We start from the raw sequence: 21,527 nt of genomic DNA, 5'->3' as shown, positions 1-21,527 counted from the left end.
TTGGTCGATAATTTACAATTGACCACTGACAACCTCCAAATTGCCCTAAATACCCTTAGACAAAGATATGATAATCAATTATCAATTATTTTTGCCCATATTAAAAATTTAGTTGACATTCCTATCCTAAATAAGGTATCCTCACACACACTTAGGGAATTTATAGTTTGCATAAAACAGAACTTTGATTCACTGAAAAATCAAAACATTCCAGTAGACCACTGGGATTTAATTTTAATTTATATTTTTTCTCAAAAATTAGACTTTGGCACAAGAAAGGCATATATATCCGAGAGAGGTTCTCAAATGCGCTCTTCCTCACATGTGGTCCCTAAGCTTGAAGAATTTCTAAGCTTTTTAGAAAAGCGTTGTTCGGTGTTAGAAGATCTCTCTGAAAGCCCTTCAACTAGAAATTATTCCCATGGACGTTCTTCTCAACACAACACTCCCTTTGTTAAAAAAATTTCACACTATGCTCATGGTGGGCAACGCCAAGGCAACCAAGTCATACCTCAAAACTCTCCTCAAAACTCTCGCTCACATTTTGTTGCAGGACAAAAGTGTCCTTTTTGTGAGCACCCTGATCACAAAATTTATACTTGTCTTAAATTTAAAGATCTTAGTTTAAAACAGAAACAGGATTTTGTTAATCATAAGAATCTATGTTTTAATTGTCTCGGTTCAAGGCATCAAGTAAAAAACTGTACATCTCAGAGGTGCCAGATTTGTCATATGAAACACCATTCTCTTTTGCATCCAATGGATGATGCAGCACAGCCCTTGCAAAGCAGAAATTCACATTGGAGGCCAAATCCTCAAACCCAAAATGAACGATCTCAAAATTTTAACAGAAATTCGCTTCTCATAAATAGCTCCCATTCTCGGAATCAAGGTTCAAGCCAAAGCTCCTCTCAGACTCAAGAACCACAAATCCCAAGCACAAGCAATGAAATGAACTCGAATCGCCCTCACGCTAATAAACCTGTGACTTTGTCAGTTTTCGCCACTGAAGATAATGAAGTTTTATTAGGTACTTCATTGATTCAAATACCCGACAAGAATGGTCATTTTATTATTGCAAAGGCAATATTAGATCCCGGGAGTACTATATCAATAGTAACCCAATCGCTGGTTCAAAGACTTGATCTCTCTCCTAAGACGCAGCCAATACAAATCTCTGGTATTGGCGGCAAAATTAAGCACTCTAATCACGCAATTTCCCTGAGAATTCATTCCTGTCACAATCACGATTACTTCCTGAATGTTAACTGCTGTGTATTAGACAAAATCACAGAAAAATCCCCTCACTTTAAAGTCAACAAATTTATGTTGAACCTTCCCAATAATACACCGCTTGCAGACCCCTACTTTGATACGCCTTCTACAATAGATTTATTGTTGGGAGCAGATGTATACTACCACATTCTTTCAGGCGAATACACCAAGGTTAACAAGGACTCTTTAACGTTGGTAGGTACCTACTTTGGCCACATTCTTTCAGGATTAATCCCCTCCCAAGCTCTCGTTCACAAAACCCCTTTGGCAAATTCTAAGAATTGCTTTTTAGTGCAATCATTAAATTCAGATTGCTCACTGGACTCATTAATTGAGAAATTTTGGTTACTAGAAGATGTCTCGCCCACTCACGAAAAACCCCTATCCCCTGAAGATTCTATGGTTGAACAGAATTTTCAAAATACCACGGTATTTAAAGATGGTCATTTTCAAGTCGACTTACCCCTTAAAAGGCCCCAAGAGTCACATCCGCTAGGAGAGTCATATTCATTAGCCAAGAAAAGGTTTCACCACTTAGAAAAGCGTTTTCAAAAATCTCCTGACCTTTTTCTTGAATACAAAAAATTTATCGGTGAATATATCTCACTCAATCATGCACGAATTATTCCCCTTTCCCTTAAAACTGAAAATCACAAAAATCGATACTTTCTGCCTCACCACTGTGTAATTCGTGAGGACAGTACAAGCACTAAACTTCGTGTAGTGTTTGACGGATCTATGAAAACGTCTTCTGGGCTATCACTCAATGACGTAATGCATAAAGGATATACAGTTCAACCTGAACTGTTTGATATTTTACTTAGGTTTCGAAGTTTTAAATTCGCTCTCACTTCTGATATCGAAAAAATGTATAGACAGGTGCGCGTTAACCCAAATCAAACTTACCTGCAAAATATTTTATGGCGCGACCATCCCTCTCAGCCAATGCAATGCATTGAATTACTCACCGTCACTTATGGCACGAACTGTGCCCCCTATTTGGCTACACGCACCCTGAATGAACTTGCCATTATTCATAAAGACGATTATCCTCTTGCGTCTCAAGCTATTTTATCTCAATGTTACGTGGACGATGTTCTCTGTGGGCAAGATACCTATGAAAATTTGGTAGAATTACATAGGCAGCTATTGGAACTTTGCAAGATTGGAAATTTTCACTTACATAAATGGTGTTCAAATAGCAATTTATTTTTGTCTAAAACTTGTGATAATGGGTCCCAAGAAAGTTTCACCATAGAAACCGAGGGAATTTCAAATAAAGTCCTTGGTGTAGGCTGGAATCCCGACTCAGATGAGTTTTTTATCTCTTTACCTGACACTAGGTCCGAAAGCATAATTACTAAACGTATAGTTTTATCTAAAATTGCGCAAATGTACGACCCCTTAGGATTCATAGCTCCCATTGTTGTAAATGCTAAATTAATTATGCAAAACATTTGGAAAGAAAAAATTAATTGGGATGAACCCCTGAAAGAACCCATTTTAACCCAATGGACCACCTTTATTAAAGATCTTCCCCAACTAATGTGTTTAAAAATTCCACGTTTTTTCCTAGCTAATAATAATCCCAGTTCACTTCAAATTCATGGATTTTCAGATGCCAGCAGGAAGGCATATGGTGCGTGTGTGTATATAAGAGCCCTTTATCCTAACAAAAATGTCTCTTGTCAACTTATTACTGCCAAAAGTAGAGTAGCCCCGATAAGAGAAATTACAATTCCCCGCATGGAACTCTGTGGAGCACTTTTACTTTCCAATTTAGTCACTCGTGTGTGTTCCATATTAAAAGAAAGATTTTCAGTTGACAACATTAATCTTTGGACTGACTCTGAGATTGTACTTGCTTGGTTAAATGCCCACCCTTCTCGTTTCAATGTGTTTGTAGCAAACCGCATTTCTCAAATTCAGGTTTTATCCCAAGACTGCAAATGGCGTCATATTCCAACTGCGGATAATCCAGCTGATCATCTTTCTCGCGGATTTACCGCATACCAAATTCTCACCTCTACGCTTTGGTGGAATGAAAATTTCAAAATGTATGAAAAGGGACCTTGCTCCACTGAAGAAGAAGCAAGAAAAGCAAAAACGGTCTTGCTTGTTAACTCCGAAGATTTCTGGATAACACTTTTTAATCGGTTTTCTAACTTCTCGCGATTGCAACGAACTATTGCATTTATACATAGATTTGTAAATAATTGTAAAGGTAATGGTAAAAAATTTTATGGTGCTTTAGCTGTAACTGAATTAAAGGCTGCAGAAATTTTTATAGTAAAGCAAGTTCAACACCAAACGTTTTCAAAGGAAATCAGTGAACTAAAGTCAGAAGAAAGAAAAATTTCAAACAAGCAAGTCCTTAGGTTAAACCCCTTTATCGATACCTCCAATCTCATAAGGGTTGGAGGCAGATTATCCCAAGCACCCATATCATTTGATCAAAAATTTCCAATTTTATTGCCCTCAAAAAACCATGTTGTTGGACTCTTGCTGAAAAAAGAACACATTAGGTTAGGACATGCTGGTCCTCAAACGATATTGTCAAATATTCGTCTTAAATACTGGCCGCTAAATGGATTAAGAGAAATAAAAAAGATCTCTATAAACTGTTTACAATGCTATAAATTTAAGCTTAAAACAGGAGAACAAATTATGGCAGATCTCCCTAAATCCAGAGTTGTCCCTTCTAGACCGTTTTTAACAACAGGTGTCGATTTTGGAGGACCATTTATTATTAAATCGTCATCTCTTCGACGCGCCAAAATTGAAAAGGCGTATATCGCTTTATTTGTATGCATGGTCACTAAAGCTGTTCATTTGGAGCTAGTATCAAGTCTCTCTTCACAAGCATTTTTAGCATGCTTTAAACGTTTTATTTCAAGACGTGGATGCCCGGCAACAATTTTTAGTGACAATGGTACAAATTTCTCTGGTGCCAGCAATCAAATTAAAGAAGTTTATGACACGCTTAAGTCACAACAGACACAAGAGCAATTGACTGCATTTTTCTCATGCCATGAAATACAGTGGCAATTTATACCTCCTTTCTCTCCTCACTGGGGTGGTCTTTGGGAGGCAGCTATAAAAAGTACTAAACATCACTTACGAAGATTAATTGGAAACCAGAATTTAACCTTTGAAGATTTTTCCACTATTTTAGCACAAATTGAGGCTATTTTAAACTCCAGGCCACTTCTTCCCCTATCAGCTGATCCACTGGACTTAACTTGTCTTACCCCTGGACATTTTTTAGTTGGAAGTCCTCTCGTTTCGTACCCTGAGCCCAATGTCTCGTCAATTCCTGAAAACCGCTTAGATCGTTGGCAAAGGTTAAGTCAGATTCAACAATTCTTTTGGACTAGATGGACCAAAGAGTATCTCAACAATCTTCAGAATAGGCCTAAATGGATGTCCCCAGTCCCCAATATTGAAACAAATGACCTTGTTCTTCTTAAAGATGAGAACACCAAACCTCTTGATTGGCCGTTGGCCAGAGTAGTAGACACTTTACCTAATAAAGATGGTAAAATACGCTTGGTAAAAATTAGGACTAAAAATGGAATATTTACTAGAAATATAACCAAATTATGCCCGTTGCCCAAATCTGATAGTAACTTAGTTTAACCATAGTATTTCTTGATAAGTTTTGTCTATAAGTTATAATGTATAATGTTTGTTGAAGGCAAAGCCTTCAAAAGGGGGGAGTATGTTAAAAGTTAATTTTAACAATTTATTTTATTTTATGATTTTATGGAATCGAAGTTTATGGTTGTCAAACGAATAATACCTTTTTTCTCAAGTAAATAATTTTTGCCTGAACTTTCTCCCAAATCCCAACATGTGTTTTTACCTACTTTTTAAGAAATGCCTTTGTTACCAGTTTAGCTTAAGTGCACTTAAAAATCCATTTTTCTCCTCAAGTTCACTTAAGTGTTGGCCCCATGACACACGTGCATCCCACATTTTTACCCAACATTTCACCCCGAGTCCCACGAGAAAAAATCAGTATTCACTCCGTCGCCGCAAAAAGAAGTACCTACTCTCGCGCCCCCGAAACACAAGGTTTCTTTCACCAGTGAAGGAATTCACAAAGCTTAAAGTACCGAGAAAATAAGTTAGTCAAGAGCAAGTTGGCGCAAGCAATTCCTCTCTCTCTCACTCTCTTCCGTTTAAGTATTTGTCTAAAGTTCATATATGTATACCTAATTGTTACGATAAAGTAGTTTAAGTTATGTAAAAAAGTCTATAGTGAATAAGTGTGCGTAAAGGTGGAAAACTGAACTGAAAGTGAGTGCAACGTTGTGAGTGCAACAGTGGTTGTCAATAGCTGCACAAACCAAGGTGACGTTAGTGCTAATGCCGTTCCTGGTTCCTGCTAAGTTCCTGCTATTGGTCTTGTGATTCTGGAAGGCTGGTAACGTCAACTAATATTGTAAACCCTGGTAAATAACTAACTTCAACATTGTAAATCGTTCATTAGTCTATACCTGTTAATTATTACTAACCAAAAGGTACAATAAACCCTTATGTAATCGTAAATCACAACTGTGTAATTTATTGAACTGGACCTATGTCATCGAAGGGCTCGTCAATGCAGTAGCCGTTGCTCGAGCAGGTATAGGTAGGTTTTTTAAGAAACCCTAATCTATATTCAGTAAGACACAAAAAACTAATGTCTATCCGGAATAAAATTATCTTGAAAAACGTTGAAATTTTTGTTTTAATTTTTTATATGACTTCACATATAAATAAAACCTAAAAAATTACTCAAAAGTTTAGAAAAAATTAAAAATTGCTGCACAATCAAATACCTTCAATACCAGAAAAATATCGTCAAATAACTGTAGTGATTTCGTGAAAAATAATTACCTGAAATTATGGTCTACGGCTGCGCTAAAATGTAACTTCTAAGATAAGAAGAAGAAAATAAAAGAATTTTAAATATCTCTTAAATAAAAAATTACTTAGAGTGCTTGAAATAAAATAAAAACAGTCTCTAAAAGCATGAAGGAAAAAAGGACATCTAAAAGCCACTAAAAATTAATTTAAATGCCTTGCATAATTGAAAATTAGTCTGAAAACTAATAATGTAAAAAATTATTTTAAACGGATGTTTCAGCAATATTTTCCAGCACTATAAGGCATAACTTCAATGGATACGACATCTATTCTCACTAATATGTCATTATTTACAGTGATCGCCTAAGTTCCGCATAAATTCGATAAAAATTGGAGACATGATTTTTTAAGAAAATGCTCGGACCCGTCGATTTTTATTTTAAGTTACTCATTATTTAACATATATTTTTGTATACAGGGTGGAAAAAAAAGATATGACGTCATCCGTAATTTTTTTAGATGGAATGTTATATTTTTTATTGCATTTATGAAATATAGGCGAAATTCTAAGTACGTCTATTTACAAATTAAGATAAAATGGAGGATAAAATGTTATAGACTGTGAAAACTCTTATTAATGTATCAAGTGTTCAAACTGATCTCCATTTACCTCTTGGCAGAAAGCAAGACTGTTTACAAACTCATATAAAACACTATCAATTATTTCGATTTATATACGTCTAATTTCATATCCAATTATATTTTTCAAATCTTCTACGTTGTTTGGATTCTTAATATAAACTTTACTTTTCAGGTACCCTTATAGAAAAAAGTCGCAGGGATTTAGGTCTGGTGACCTGGCCGGCCACTCTATTGGCCCTCTTCGTCCTATCCAGCTTCCTGGGAACACTGTATCTAAGTAATTACGGACATCTCGAAAGAAATGTGGCGGTGCGCCGTCTTGCTGAAACCACAAATTATCTGTCGGGACAGCATGGGTCTTGTTCGTCTGGGTATAGGGCAGCCAAAGCAGAGATAAGATCTTCTTAAAGAAAATTCAAATAGTGTTGTCCTGTTAAGTTTTCTTCGAAAAAGTATGGCCCTATTACTTTATTTTCCACGATACCAGTCCAAACATTAATAGATTTACGGTACTGTGTATGAGCCTCAGTTGGTCAGTGTGGATTTGACACTGGTAAGTGACAAATCCGACAATTTTGTCGATTTTCGACACCGTTTAAACAAAAGGTTGCTTCATCCGAAAACAAAACTCGTAACACAAACTGACGGTTATTATTGTAAATGTTCATCATTTGCTCGCAAAATTGGTTTCATCGATCAGGATCGTCCTCATTTAATTCGTGTATTAATTTTATAAGGGTGGTATTCATTTGCTTTTCAGATGCATCTTAATGACGTTCCGGTTATATTATTATCAACTGAAATTTGTGAAGTTGCATTGTTTGGATTTTCTTCGACGGAGAGCAGAACATTTAATTTTGTTTCTTCAGAAATTTTTGGACGACTTGGCAAATCCCTAACATAACCTGAGTTAAGAATTTGTGCTCTATTATACTAACTTTTGACTGAGAAATAGGATGAATTAGGTATTTGGCATCAAACAGTTCACTTACTTCTTTTTGCGTGCGCACTTGATCCCCGTACCCCAGCATCAACAAAGTTTCAATTCGTTGGGTTTCCGTTAAATTAGCCATAATATATTCTGATAAAAACTATTAATTTTCGAACTGACTTTCGTGTGCTATACGAAACTTGCTTGGAATTTCGCCTATATTTCATAAATGCAATAAAAAATATAGCATTTCATTTAAAAAAATGACCGATGACGTCATATCTTTTTTTTGTGCAACTTATATATGCAACTTATATAATAAAATATATAATAAAAATCGACGGGTCCAAGCGTTTTCTCAAAAAATCATGTCACTAATTTTTATCGATTTTATGCGGAACTTTAGGCGGTCACTGTATGTCATATGATCTGTTTTGTATAGATCCACATGTAAAATCAATTTACTAAAGAGTGACAGAATATAATCTAAAACTATTAAAATATGCACTCATCTCCTTGTCTCGCCGTATTGGTCGAAAGTCTGGAATAACTACTATGCTATCGACGGGCATATTTAGCGGTAAAATTCTTGATTAAGTTATAATTGTCAAAAAATCAATTAATATTAATAATATACCAGCTCTGGATTTTATCTCTCACAGAAACCATTAGTCCAACTCATCACCATTAGCTAATGAATGTGAATTATGTAACTCAATTGCACTGATGGATAATTAAAAAGTTAGAGAGGGCTTTTTGTGTACTCTAAGTAAATTATCATTATACTTTTACAATTCAAAAAATTACCTATTTTACTGCAAAGGATGAGCAATATCCAATGGATTCAAACTGACAGAATTTCTTTCGGTGTTGCGAAAGATTTTTAGTTAGCGAAATAAAGCAATTCCCAACTATTATATAAATAACAGTACTTACTAAGAAATAACCCTTTCTGTAATATTAACTTTACTTGGATAAAAGAACATAGCGAGATAGCAGGAAACAATAAAGTTGACAAAATAGTTAATGCTGCCCATTGTTTAAAGATTCAGTTTATTGAAAGCCCCATATTATTGAACAGTGTATTTAAAATGAAAAATATTATACAGGAGAGATGCAAAAATGTATGGAAAAAATTGCATACAGCAATCTATATCAATTCCTTTATAGCAGAAATATTCCGGCTCGTTATAATTTATAATTTCTTTTGGCACTCGATGATGAATCAATATTTAGTTAAACTTATAAATTTTTTAAAGATGCAAAAAGTATCAACTTAAAAAAAACCATAAATGCTCCTTGGTTTACCGTAGTGTTTTTTTCCTTTTATCTCCAGTGCTGTCAATATTATATAAAAGTTCCTTTGATAGCCCTCTTAAACGAGAACCGAGTGACCTTGTGTTATTCCTTCCTCCTTTTAAATATATAATCCTTTTCCTATATTTCAGTTTCATATATTTATGCAAATAGTTACACGTCGTAATACGATGTGTAAAGCTAATGATAGTAAAGAGAAAAAAAAGTCAAAAATTAAGTTGGATTAATTTATAGAACAGCTATTGAACTCCTATTTTTTAACCTATTAGTCGTGTCGCATGCTCCTGAGGGAACATGATATTGTGGTAATGCAGTGGTATTTTTTATTTGTGTGCGGTCTTATTTTGGTACAGGTTGTAAGACTTAACTTTTCCCATATCGGGTATAATCGAGGGTTTTTTTTTTAATTGTGAACACTTTTTTCTTTCCAAGCTGTCATCTTTAGCTTTCTTATTCTATGTATGATTATCGGAATTTCTTTATTAGGGCAAAGTTTGAGTAGCCCTAGGTTAGACATTGCTCTTTTGTTTCTATTTGAAATATTTTTCTATTTATTGTAAGATTTTTTAAAATAAAAGATAATTTAGTATTATTATTATTATATAATAAATCAATCAGAGAGTCTTTAAGATCATTTTTAATGCCTGAAATATAAAAAGGACATGAAAAGGCCGTAAAACTTACAAATTCATATGAAACATTTGAAAACATACAAAATTACGTCACTCAAAACAAAATTATGTAAATGAATATGTCAAATTAAAAAACAAAAGACAATTTGTCAATTAAATAATCCATCCCACCGAAAGCTATTCCCCAGGTCCAATAAAATTATGCTCAGCATGCAAACATTAAAAAAAAAGCGCAACCCTGCCCTGTGATCCGAGAAGTTAAAAAGTAATTAAAAACTCGCATCGGGCGATCGTCAACCTGAGCAATTCTTTTTCAAGCTTACCATTAGCTTAATTAAAACCGAAAAATCTAGCGAGACTGTTGCAATTTGAGAAAAGCTAAAATAGTAGAAATACCTTAAATATAAATTTTGCTTAGTGTTTATTAGCTATTTGTGGGCACGGAAGGCTTACAAGGGCTGCTTTCAAATTTCCAGAGCCCATACTATTATGATCTCCTCTTATATGGAAGTTATTCGCTCAATTGCACATCTCGCAGGATTTAACGTTATAAGAAATCATGCAACGGTAAAACTTATTTATTGGAGCACAATAAGGGCAGTCTTACGCAGAACTACAAGTAAGAAAAGATAAACTAGATTAATATTCAAATAAGGGAATTCAGATTAAAGTGCATGTTTTATTAATTAAAACATGAGATAAGAGAAATGAGACTAACCGACTGAGCACGTATAAAAAAAGCATATGGATTTGTGTATTTTAGAGTGAAAAAAATGCACATCTATAAGTATGCACTACATTCTTCTTATCGTTTTTCTATTATATAATATATGTAAAAAAAACGCAATATTACATTAAATATGTTTTATACACATATGTAAAATCAAAAACTATATTAACATACATTTGGAATATCAAATAAGGCCAAATAACAGGCCAATAAATAATTTAACGAAATTGCATATTCATTCAAATTATGTACAATATATTACGTATATACATTATGAAATATGTCGTGCGATATAGTTATATTATAAAAAAGTTCTTAATGTGATTTATTCTTTTTTTTTGCATAACCTTAGACCTACTTTCCATTTCCATCCAATTGTTAAATATATTTTTTTTATTCTTTGCAATCAAAAGGTGCAAATTTTATTAATTTTGGGATGCATACGACTCCCTCTTTAAATAAAATACTATGATGAACGCCTGGAGAGAATATAAAACATCGCTTCAAAAGCATGGAAAACATGAATAATTACGTCGAATTCTCGGAATAAAGTCAGAAAAGGCTTTGCAAATAAATAGTAAAATATTTGAAAAACTTCAAAAAGCTGGACAATAAATTAAATAAAACTGTTGAATTTATATTCCAGAAAGATATTAAAAAACTGTAGCATAAAGTGAAAACTTTACTTTACACATGGAACCATGTGTTCCGGATTTTAGTTTAAAATTCGTCAAGATATGCCTAGAAAATATTTAGATTAACTTTTTAAATGGGGCAAAGACACAAAGATATTCATTTTACTAAAATAAAGGTTTTTTCCTATACGTGAAACATATGGAAAGTATAAATATCAAAGCCCCTGAAAACATGTTGAAATATAAGAAATGCTTTAATTACCTAGAAGTTAAAATTCAAAATTACTATGAAATCAAATGCCAAAGAAGCATAAAAAGTTATTTCCAATACTTTAAACAAATTTAAATTTGTTGAAATAATTATTAAATCCTCAAAAAAATTTCTGAAAAAAAACGTAAAATAATTTAAAAAAAATAACGTCAAATGTTTAAAATAATATTAAGAATTAATTTGTAATACTTGAAATATCTTATACCATTAAATTTATTAAATGTTTCGATATCTAAAAGACATGGAAAATTTGAAAAACGATTAGAATTCCGAAAAAAAAATAAAAACTAGTTGAAATTGTATTTGAATATAATAAAAAGATGCTTCAGTTACTTGAAAGGCAAGTGAAAATTACTTATAAATACCAAAGAGACACAAAATCGTTATTGATGCAACAAATGGGTAAAAAACTTTTTTTACGAATGGGAAATATCTGTAAATAAAAAAAGGGATCTTACACACGTGTGATATATAATTTTTTTTCTACTACGAAGAAAACATTTAAAAAAAAATAACAAATTACTTTATCCAGTAATGTTTGAAAAAAAAATTTCACAAAGTATAAATTATGTGTCAAATAAATGTCAGATTACCATGGAATTACCAAATACTTGGAATCAGAATAACAAGCACTTTGTCATTCTGATTCCATAAAATATCTATTAATTTTGTTCTGTCTTCGACACTCATTTATTTTATTTGTTTTTATTCAAAGTTTCAATCTTTTCTTGAAGATGCTAACATCGTTAGCGAAACACGTGTCAAGAATAAAATAAAGAGTTTTGGTTAGTGATAAAATTGTCTCCTATTTTGAGTGCCACACCAAAGTTTCCAACCCAAGGACTATCAAATTGAAGATAAAAGAATGACGATCAAATCAAAGCGCCCTATTAGATACAGGGTGTTCCATTTAAAAACATAGCGTAAAATTAAATTGAAAATATCTTTATTTATGTAACGATTTTGATCACACCGTATTCAAAAAAAAAAAAAATTTTGGAATTTCCTTAAAACCTGGAAGATGGTCAAAACATAAAAAAAAATTATTTTAAATACTAAAAAAACATAAAAAATTATTCCATATACTAAGAAAACATACAAAATTTACTTTAAATACCTAAAAGATTTGAAAAAAATTGCGTAGAATATTTGCATGATAAAAAAAAATTGCCTTAACACGTTAGCTGCCGCATGTACCGCCGGCTGGCAAACAACATGTGCCGAAACTTTGCCGAACTAATCGACGAGCTCATTGATATCACGCCGACGTCGGCCTCCCACTTTTTTTTGTCTGAGATATTTAAAGGGCTTAGAAAAGTATAATTTTTTTAGTTTTGTTGAAGTAGTGATTTGTTTGAGGTAAATGTTTATTTGGCCGCCCGCGTCCACGTGGCGTCGTTATAATACGCGTTTTCCATACTTGCCAAAAGACAGCCAGCTACAAACTTAATTTTTTTTTGTTATCGTGATTGTGAAATATTATCAACTTATAACTGTTTTATAAAAGGTATAGTGACAATTATGTATTATCGTAAGTAACTTTTTACTTATTTTTTTTTGAGATTGGTGCTATGGATTTGCCTGGTTCATCAGGTTATAAACAAAATTACGACAAAAGAAGACCTTTGAACGATGAGGAGTTGAGCATGGAAAACATGAATAATTACGTCGAATTCTCGGAATAAAGTCAGAAAAGGCTTTGCAAATAAATAGTAAAATATTTGAAAAACTTCAAAAAGCTGGACAATAAATTAAATAAAACTGTTGAATTTATATTCCAGAAAGATATTAAAAAACTGTAGCATAAAGTGAAAACTTTACTTTACACATGGAACCATGTGTTCCGGATTTTAGTTTAAAATTCGTCAAGATATGCCTAGAAAATATTTAGATTAACTTTTTAAATGGGGCAAAGACACAAAGATATTCATTTTACTAAAATAAAGGTTTTTTCCTATACGTGAAACATATGGAAAGTATAAATATCAAAGCCCCTGAAAACATGTTGAAATATAAGAAATGCTTTAATTACCTAGAAGTTAAAATTCAAAATTACTATGAAATCAAATGCCAAAGAAGCATAAAAAGTTATTTCCAATACTTTAAACAAATTTAAATTTGTTGAAAAAATTATTAAATCCTCAAAAAAATTTCTGAAAAAAAACGTGAAATAATTTAAAAAAAAATAACGTCAAATGTTTAAAATAATATTAAGAATTAATTTGTAATACTTGAAATATCTTATACCATTAAATTTATTAAATGTTTCGATATCTAAAAGACATGGAAAATTTGAAAAACGATTAGAATTCCGAAAAAAAAATAAAAACTAGTTGAAATTGTATTGGAATATAATAAAAAGATGCTTCAGTTACTTGAAAGGCAAGTGAAAATTACTTATAAATACCAAAGAGACACAAAATCGTTATTGATGCAACAAATGGGTAAAAAACTTTTTTTACGAATGGGAAATATCTGTAAATAAAAAAAGGGATCTTACACACGTGTGATATATAATTTTTTTTCTACTACGAAGAAAACATTTAAAAAAAAATAACAAATTACTTTATCCAGTAATGTTTGAAAAAAAAAATTTCACAAAGTATAAATTATGTGTCAAATAAATGTCAGATTACCATGGAATTACCAAATACTTGGAATCAGAATAACAAGCACTTTGTCATTCTGATTCCATAAAATATCTATTAATTTTGTTCTGTCTTCGACATTCATTTATTTTATTTGTTTTTATTCAAAGTTTCAATCTTTTCTTGAAGATGCTTACATCGTTAGCGAAACACGTGTCAAGAATAAAATAAAGAGTTTTGGTTAGTGATAAAATTGTCTCGTATTTTGAGTGTCACACCAAAGTTTCCAACCCAAGGACTATCAAATTGAAGATAAAAGAATGACGATCAAATCAAAGCGCCCTATTAGATACAGGGTGTTCCATTTAAAAACATAGCGTAAAATTAAATTGAAAATATCTTTATTTATGTAACGATTTTGATCACACCGTATTCAAAAAAAAATAAATTTTGGAATTTCCTTAAAACCTGGAAGATGGTCAAAATATAAAAAAAAATTAAAATTATTTTAAATACTAAAAAAACATAAAAAATTATTCCATATACTAAGAAAACATACAAAATTTACTTTAAATACCTAAAAGATTTGAAAAAAAATGCGTAGAATATTTGCATGATAAAAAAAAATTGCCTTAACACGTTAGCTGCCGCATGTACCGCCGGCTGGCAAACGACATGTGCCGAAACTTTGCCGAACTAATCGACGAGCTCATTGATATCACGCCGACGTCGGCCTCCCACTTTTTTTTGTCTGAGATATTTAAAGGGCTTAGAAAAGTATAATTTTTTTAGTTTTGTTGAAGTAGTGATTTGTTTGGGGTAAATGTTTATTTGGCCGCCCGCGTCCACGTGGCGTCGTTATAATACGCGTTTTCCATACTTGCCAAAAGACAGCCAGCTACAAACTTAATTTTTTTTTGTTATCGTGATTGTAAAATATTATCAACTTATAACTGTTTTATAAAAGGTATAGTGACAATTATGGTATTATCGTAAGTAACTTTTTACTTATTTTTTTTGGGATTGGTGCTATGGATTTGCCTGGTTCATCAGGTTATAAACAAAATTACGACAAAAGAAGACCTTTGAACGATGAGGAGTTACAGCGTTTTCTCGATGAAGATCTTTCTTCGGATGAATCCGATCAAGACTTTGACAGCGATGATAGTATAAAAGATCGCGATTATGTTGCCTTAAGCTCCGAAAGCGAAAGTTCTGCTTTAGAGGATATAGAGGAAGTGGTTACGCTAGCTTCAGGGGATGGAATCCCTACACCAAATAACATCTCTACCGAATGGAAAGAAGTCACTGGCGATAACCAAAAAATCTTTATTTTTAGCAGTAGCCATGGTCTAAACTCCAATATTGATTTTACAAATATGTGTATTATTGACTTGTATTTTCTGTTTGCTACTGATGATTTGTTGGAAAAAATGGTGTTGGAAACAAAGGGAAATGCTGAGCAATGCATTAAAAAAAAAGGTCGGCTTAAACACAAGTCGTTTAGCAGCTTGGAAGCCGGTGAATAAGGATGACATAAAATCATTTATGGGAATCATCCTCTACATGGGTATGGTAATTTATCCTTCCACAGAAGCATATTGGAGTCAGAAAACAATTTATAAAAATACAGTCGTTCCGCCTGTTATGTCCCGAAACAGATTTCAGGCAATACTAAAGTTCTGGCATTTTTCAAATAATGAGGATCCTTTAGCTCAAAACAATCGTCTTCATAAACTTCAGCTGCTATTGGAACATCTAAATTCTAAATTCAAAGAAATTATAAAGCCAGGACGAATAATTGCTGTCGATGAAAGCATGGTACCATTTCGCGGTAGGCTCAATTTTAGACAATATAAGAAACAATGAAAGTAGCATAAATATGGAGTAAAACTATTTAAAATGTGTGACCAAAAAGGATATACCCATTCTGTATCTGTATATGCAGGAAAGAATGAGGCAGTAGAAAATTCCTTACCGACAAACATTGTTTGAAAACTTGGTGAAAACTATTTAGATAACGGCAGAGTAGTTGTAAATGATAACTTTTACACAAGCTTGCCTCTTGCAAAAAAACTACTTGATCGAAAAACACATACCTTGGGAACACTAAGAAAAAATAGGAAGGGGTTACCCAAAGAAGTTGTAAATGCAAAAATAAAAAAGGGTGAAGTAGTAGGAAGAGAAAACGAAAACGGAATAGTGGTGTCAAAATGGAAGGATAAGAGAGACGTCTTAATGCTTTCAACATATCATGATCTAGAAATAAGAGATACCGGAAAGAAGAACAGAAAAAATGAAAATAGAATGAAACCTGCTTGCATCATTGATTATAATTCTGGAAAGGCTGGAATTGATCTATCTGATCAAATGTCAGCGTACTTTCCTCCTGTAAGAAAATCTGTTAAATGTTACCATAAGGTTGCAATAGAGTTTCTTATGGGAACAGCTGTGGTTAATTCTTTTATTATATATAAGACTGTACATCCAGAATCTAATCAATAGCCTGTTTTGGGAAGAAAACGTCGCCACTAGTGAACCGTTACAAAAAAATTGTAAAAAAGAAGCACATATAATGAAGAAAACAATAGACAAGTGTAAAAGGAATCGAAAGATTAGAAAGAGGTGTATAGAATGCTACAAGAGGCTATTAGGATGAACAGCTGAAGCCGCAAAAGCGAAGAAAGTAATCATATTTTGTGATACTTGCGACGTCAAACCTATGTATTACTTGTTTTCCAACCCATTTCTAAGTTTGATTTTTTTTTTAGGAATACCTGTTTTTATTTGCGTTTTTTAATAACTTTTGATACTTTGATATAAATATATTTTTTACTTTTCCATTTTCTTTTATTCAAACGGGTTTGTAAGCAATTAATAGATTTTGAATGTCTTAAAAACGTCTACTATTTGCAACTTTGGTGTTATATACGTTTATTTTGGAAAGCTTACTAAATTTTTTAATATTTTTAATTTTTACTACTCTATGCACTTAAAATACCATTAGTGATGCCTGTATCTCCGAACCACCAAACCACAGCATTCGTTATTTGCCAAGCCATCCCTACTAATAGTAGTTTATACAGGGATTTGTCCGCCAGCGACCAACAAATGTTTTAAGTCACAGATGTAAATTTCGGGTTTTGGGTATTTTCCTGATCATGCTTATTGTATAATTACTATTTTATAATTAACATTTACAATATCTACATTGATATACATTTTATGAAACAAAAATATAATAAAGGATTTAAATTTATCCTGTCATTATAACTATAGAACTTATTATCGTATTGCTTTTAATTGAAATATAAATTCAATTGACATACATATACATTAAGTATGTATCTATAGTTCCCTCTATAATATCAATAATCTACTTTGCGGTTTCTTTCATCAAGTATCAATGTAAACTTCGTTAAATGTAAAAAAAACCTCTTGGTCAATACCCCAAATGTTAAATTTACACACTAAATGTATAAATTTAACTAAATACCCAAGATCCAAATCCTTTATTACCCGCCGGAACGTAGAGGCACGCAACGAACCGGGATGCTCGATTTGGCAACATAGACTAATAATTTTGGCTTGGGATGCTAGAGCTCACTCAGGCCAGCATCCTTTTAGGGTCCGCAAATTTAACATTGGAGTATTTATCTGGTGCGGAGCTATTTACATCTGTGCTAATACCTATGACAGCCAGCGGAACATGCGGCGTGTTGTAGTGAAATACTATTAATTCTATTCGGCAGCTAACGTGTTAAGAACCTGAAAACTTAAAAAGAATAGTTAATTCAAATCCTTAGAAAACAACAAAAAAACTCAAAGCAGATTAAAAAAATCTAAATCTTTAAATTTCGATTTCTCAATTTTATATACCAGGACAAATTCCAACATTTCTTCTTCCAAAAATAAAAAAAGACAATAAGTTCTTTATCGTTCACTTGTTAAAAAATTATGTAAAATACTGTTCATTTTGTACTTAAGAAAGAACCTCGATTGTAAAGATTAAAATTTAAAATTTTCCAAAGATTTTAGAAAATTTCCAATTTTTTAGGCAATACAATATAACGAAACTCAAAAATGCATAATATATTATATAAAGACATTAAGGGTGATTTCTGGAAGACACTAAAAACTAATGTCTGTCTGGAAAAAAATATAATCTGGATAGACGGTAAAAATTATTATTTTTTAAATTTAAACCATCGAAGAAACATAAAAAATTGCTCAAAAGCTTAGAAGAAAATAAAAATTACTGCACAGTCAAATACTTGCAACATAATAAAATATATCGTAATAATAACTGTAGTGACATAAAAGATTTCCTCAAATGTCTGAAAAACGTGAGAAATAAAATCGCCAGAAGTGTCACAAAAGGATGTCAAACATTTCCAAATTCCTGAAAACATAAGAAATAATTACCTTAAATTATATATGAATAAAAAAATTTTTAGCATGCTTGGAATAAAATTTTAAAAAACGCTGAAAGCCACTAAAAATTAATTTCAATGCCTTGAATAATTGAAAATTAGTCTGGAAACTAATAATATGTGAAATTATTTTAAACGGAAGTTTTAGCAATATTTTCCTGCACCATAAGGCATAACTTTAATGGATACGACATCTATTCTCACTAATACTCAGCGATTTAATAAACGATTTTTCTTCAGCAAGTCACATCTTTATAAACCATAAATATACTTTAATTAAGTATCATTTCTTCTAACTTCTTTTCTTTGATATATCTTTAATTAAACTTCATATTTCACTTACCAGAGGCAATCCTTCCGGCATTTAAATGAGCATAAGGCTGCAAAAGCCCCCATAGATCTCCATTGTTAGCTATGGCATGCTCTAGGAGCGTAGCAGTCAAATTAACATCCGAATCACTTGGAAGACATTGTAGTAATATTTCTTCCAGTAAGTTTTCAATTCCTGCACACAGATACACTGCTGCATACCTATAATTAACAGTTAATATCAAAGAGATTCAGTTAGAATCAATTCTTCTTACTCATGAATAAATCTGGATAAATTCACGTCACTCATCCACCGATGGAATCTGCCAACTTGCATCTGCAGACCGGCTCTGGAAGACTTGCTCTGCTTTAAAGTACAATCTCCTAAAATATTTTAGATTTATTTAAAGTACTTTTAGGATGAAAATTGGGTAGTACCTGATACTGCCAACATTGCTGCTGCCCTAAGGCATGCCTTAATACAAGAATCAGCCAAGGGTGGACACAAGACTATCCGAAAAGAAACCTGTAAAACATGAAGTAGTGAAATAATCTGGACCATGATAAAAAGGGACTATTTTACAGTGATATCATGCTTAGTACAGATCCCTAGAGTAGATGACAGCCTTTGAGTCTCTCTTCCCATTCTCACCAATGCTCTCTGCAAAAGGTAAGACAGTCTTGGTATTGTTTCGACGCTCACTCTAGTCATATGCTCCTTACATCTTCCTTGTTGTAAGACTCTTAGGATACAATGGTTAGTCCATGGGAGATGTTGAAGCTCTACGAGTCTAAAAAAGAAAAATCTTAAAGTAAGTGTTTCTTAGTAGAAGAATATTGGTAAAAGCTATTTTAAGAGTATTCACATGGGTTATGTTTAATCTGGTTTCAGTTGAAGCAGAAATTAAACTAAAAAGCGGTTTAGGTAAATTGATGATTAGTTTTTAAATAGTGATGGCAGCCAGAATGTTAGAGCCAATAGCAACCGCTGTGAAACCTCTGATTAATGATTTCTTTAAGCCCTTCGCTTAGTGGTGTTAAGTTGTGGTTGTCAACAAGATGGTACAAGATCTACAGCATTTGGAGGAAGTCTTTGATGACCGTATAAGTTTATAACCTGGATCTGTTTAACTATTTTTTGTAGGAGTATGTAAATTTCATACGGAAATCCATTTGGTGGTCTACAAAAACAGAAAAACGCCAATAGATCCTTTATCCTCCATTTACCAAAAAATATCTAAAATAGTGTTAATTTTTTACTTCAAAATGCCATTTATTGCATAAATAATTGCATTTATTGCATAAATCTAAAATTTTTCCTCTTTTGATCGAGATTTTCTTTTTTGATCGAATTTTTTTCCACTGTTTGGCAATGAAAATCAAAATGTCTCTTGCTAAGCAAGACGTTATACTCTTACCGCAGATTTTAAAAAAAGGAAGTATGATTTTTTTAATTTCTGACAAGTTCTTAATTTCAATATCTACAATTTTTTTTACAAAAATAATTTTATTTTGTTATCTTATTGTGCATTTATTCAAAATTATGTAAAATTAAGCTTATTTTATACTGCCCAAACACCTCCATTTTAAATTAGAATTTAAAATTTTCTATATCTTTGATAAAAAAAAAATTAAAGGAAAAAATTCCAATTTTTAAATATGGGTTTTTCGAGGTTTTCTTCCACTGATGGCGAGAGTAATGAAAATATCATTTACTAATTAAGAGAGTCCTTTTTAAAGCCAAAATTTTTCTACAAAAAAAGATTAAAACTAAAGCAGTTTTTAAAAAAATCTTAAGTGAATATTTGCTTTAAAAATACAAAAAAAAACACTAATTGATTAATTATTGTCCAACTGTTGAAAAAAATATTGAAACCACTGAAATAATTATATAAATAAAGAATCTGTTTAACATCTTGCTCCAAATTAATAGATTATCATTTATGACTATGAAATAAATACAAAGTAAATAATAACTAATAAATAAATAAATAACTTCAGTCCAAACACAAAAAATAATAAAATAAAATAAATAGAGATCCTTAAAAGTATACATAAATAAAATATAATGAAGTACTTTATCAAATTAAGTCTTTTTTACTTTACTTTTTAAGTAAACCTTTTATTATATTATTTCACTTATTATATTTTTTTTAATAATTTAATGAAAGTTGATGTAAATAGAATCTAGATGAGCCTAATTTCTTTCAAGGCACCTTAAATAATTCGATTTTTCCTTGCTGGAATCCCAAGCCCCTTATCCCCTCCTTTAAAAGCTTAAAAAATTTTAACTGCTTGGCAAAAAAAACTTAATAAAACCAAACTGAAATTAATAATGATTTCTTGAGTTTTTCATTTTATTTTTTGAAAATTTTAAATTTTCAACTGCTTGAAAGAAAAACCCAAACTAAACTTAATGATTTCTTTCCAGGCACCCTAAGCAGTTTATTTCGTTTAGATTAAGATATAAAAACACAACTTTTTCGAACTCTTGTCCTACTGTATAGTGATAAACAAATTTGACAAAATCAGGTACTTTTGCTTCCAAAAGTGAAAAAAAAAGAGAAACTTTCTAATTGTATTTTAAAAGAGCATTTATTGCAGAAATACAAAATTTAAAATACGTCATAGATTTCGAGAAAAACATCTTTTTTCGATCATAAATTCTTGAAGTTTTTCTTTTACTGTATGACAAGTAAATCAAAATTTACTTTTGTTTATCATTAACGTTACACATTATGTTTTAGCCACGAATTATTTACATAAATAAAAATTATATATTTAAAGGGAGGTAGGAATAGCACAGAATTACACAGAGTCACTCGCTTCTCGCCAAAGGAGCTATCAAGGCATTTGGATATAATATTGATACCACACCCGGGGCATTATTTATATAATGGTTGGGAATTG

At 31.8% G+C, this 21,527-nt stretch overlaps 1 protein-coding gene across 1 annotated transcript in view; it reads right to left on the bottom strand.

Moving 5' to 3' along the window:
• Window positions 1-21,527, bottom strand: part of LOC126738875 (ankyrin repeat and BTB/POZ domain-containing protein 2) — a 137,144-nt gene that overhangs the window by 62,556 nt on the left and 53,061 nt on the right. Inside the window, exons 8-11 of the mRNA XM_050444339.1 lie at window positions 19,201-19,408; window positions 19,056-19,143; window positions 18,893-19,001; window positions 18,652-18,839 (exon numbers count right to left, since the gene is read on the bottom strand). Of these exons, the coding sequence (XP_050300296.1) occupies window positions 18,652-18,839; window positions 18,893-19,001; window positions 19,056-19,143; window positions 19,201-19,408 (593 nt within the window). The remainder of the gene's footprint in view (window positions 1-18,651; window positions 18,840-18,892; window positions 19,002-19,055; window positions 19,144-19,200; window positions 19,409-21,527) is intronic.

This window comes from Anthonomus grandis, chromosome 7 (assembly GCF_022605725.1).
Source record: "Anthonomus grandis grandis chromosome 7, icAntGran1.3, whole genome shotgun sequence".
NCBI lineage: Eukaryota > Metazoa > Arthropoda > Insecta > Coleoptera > Curculionidae > Anthonomus > Anthonomus grandis.
The sequence above is the reverse complement of the archived record's forward strand: the minus strand, read 5'-3'. Positions and strand labels throughout refer to the sequence as shown.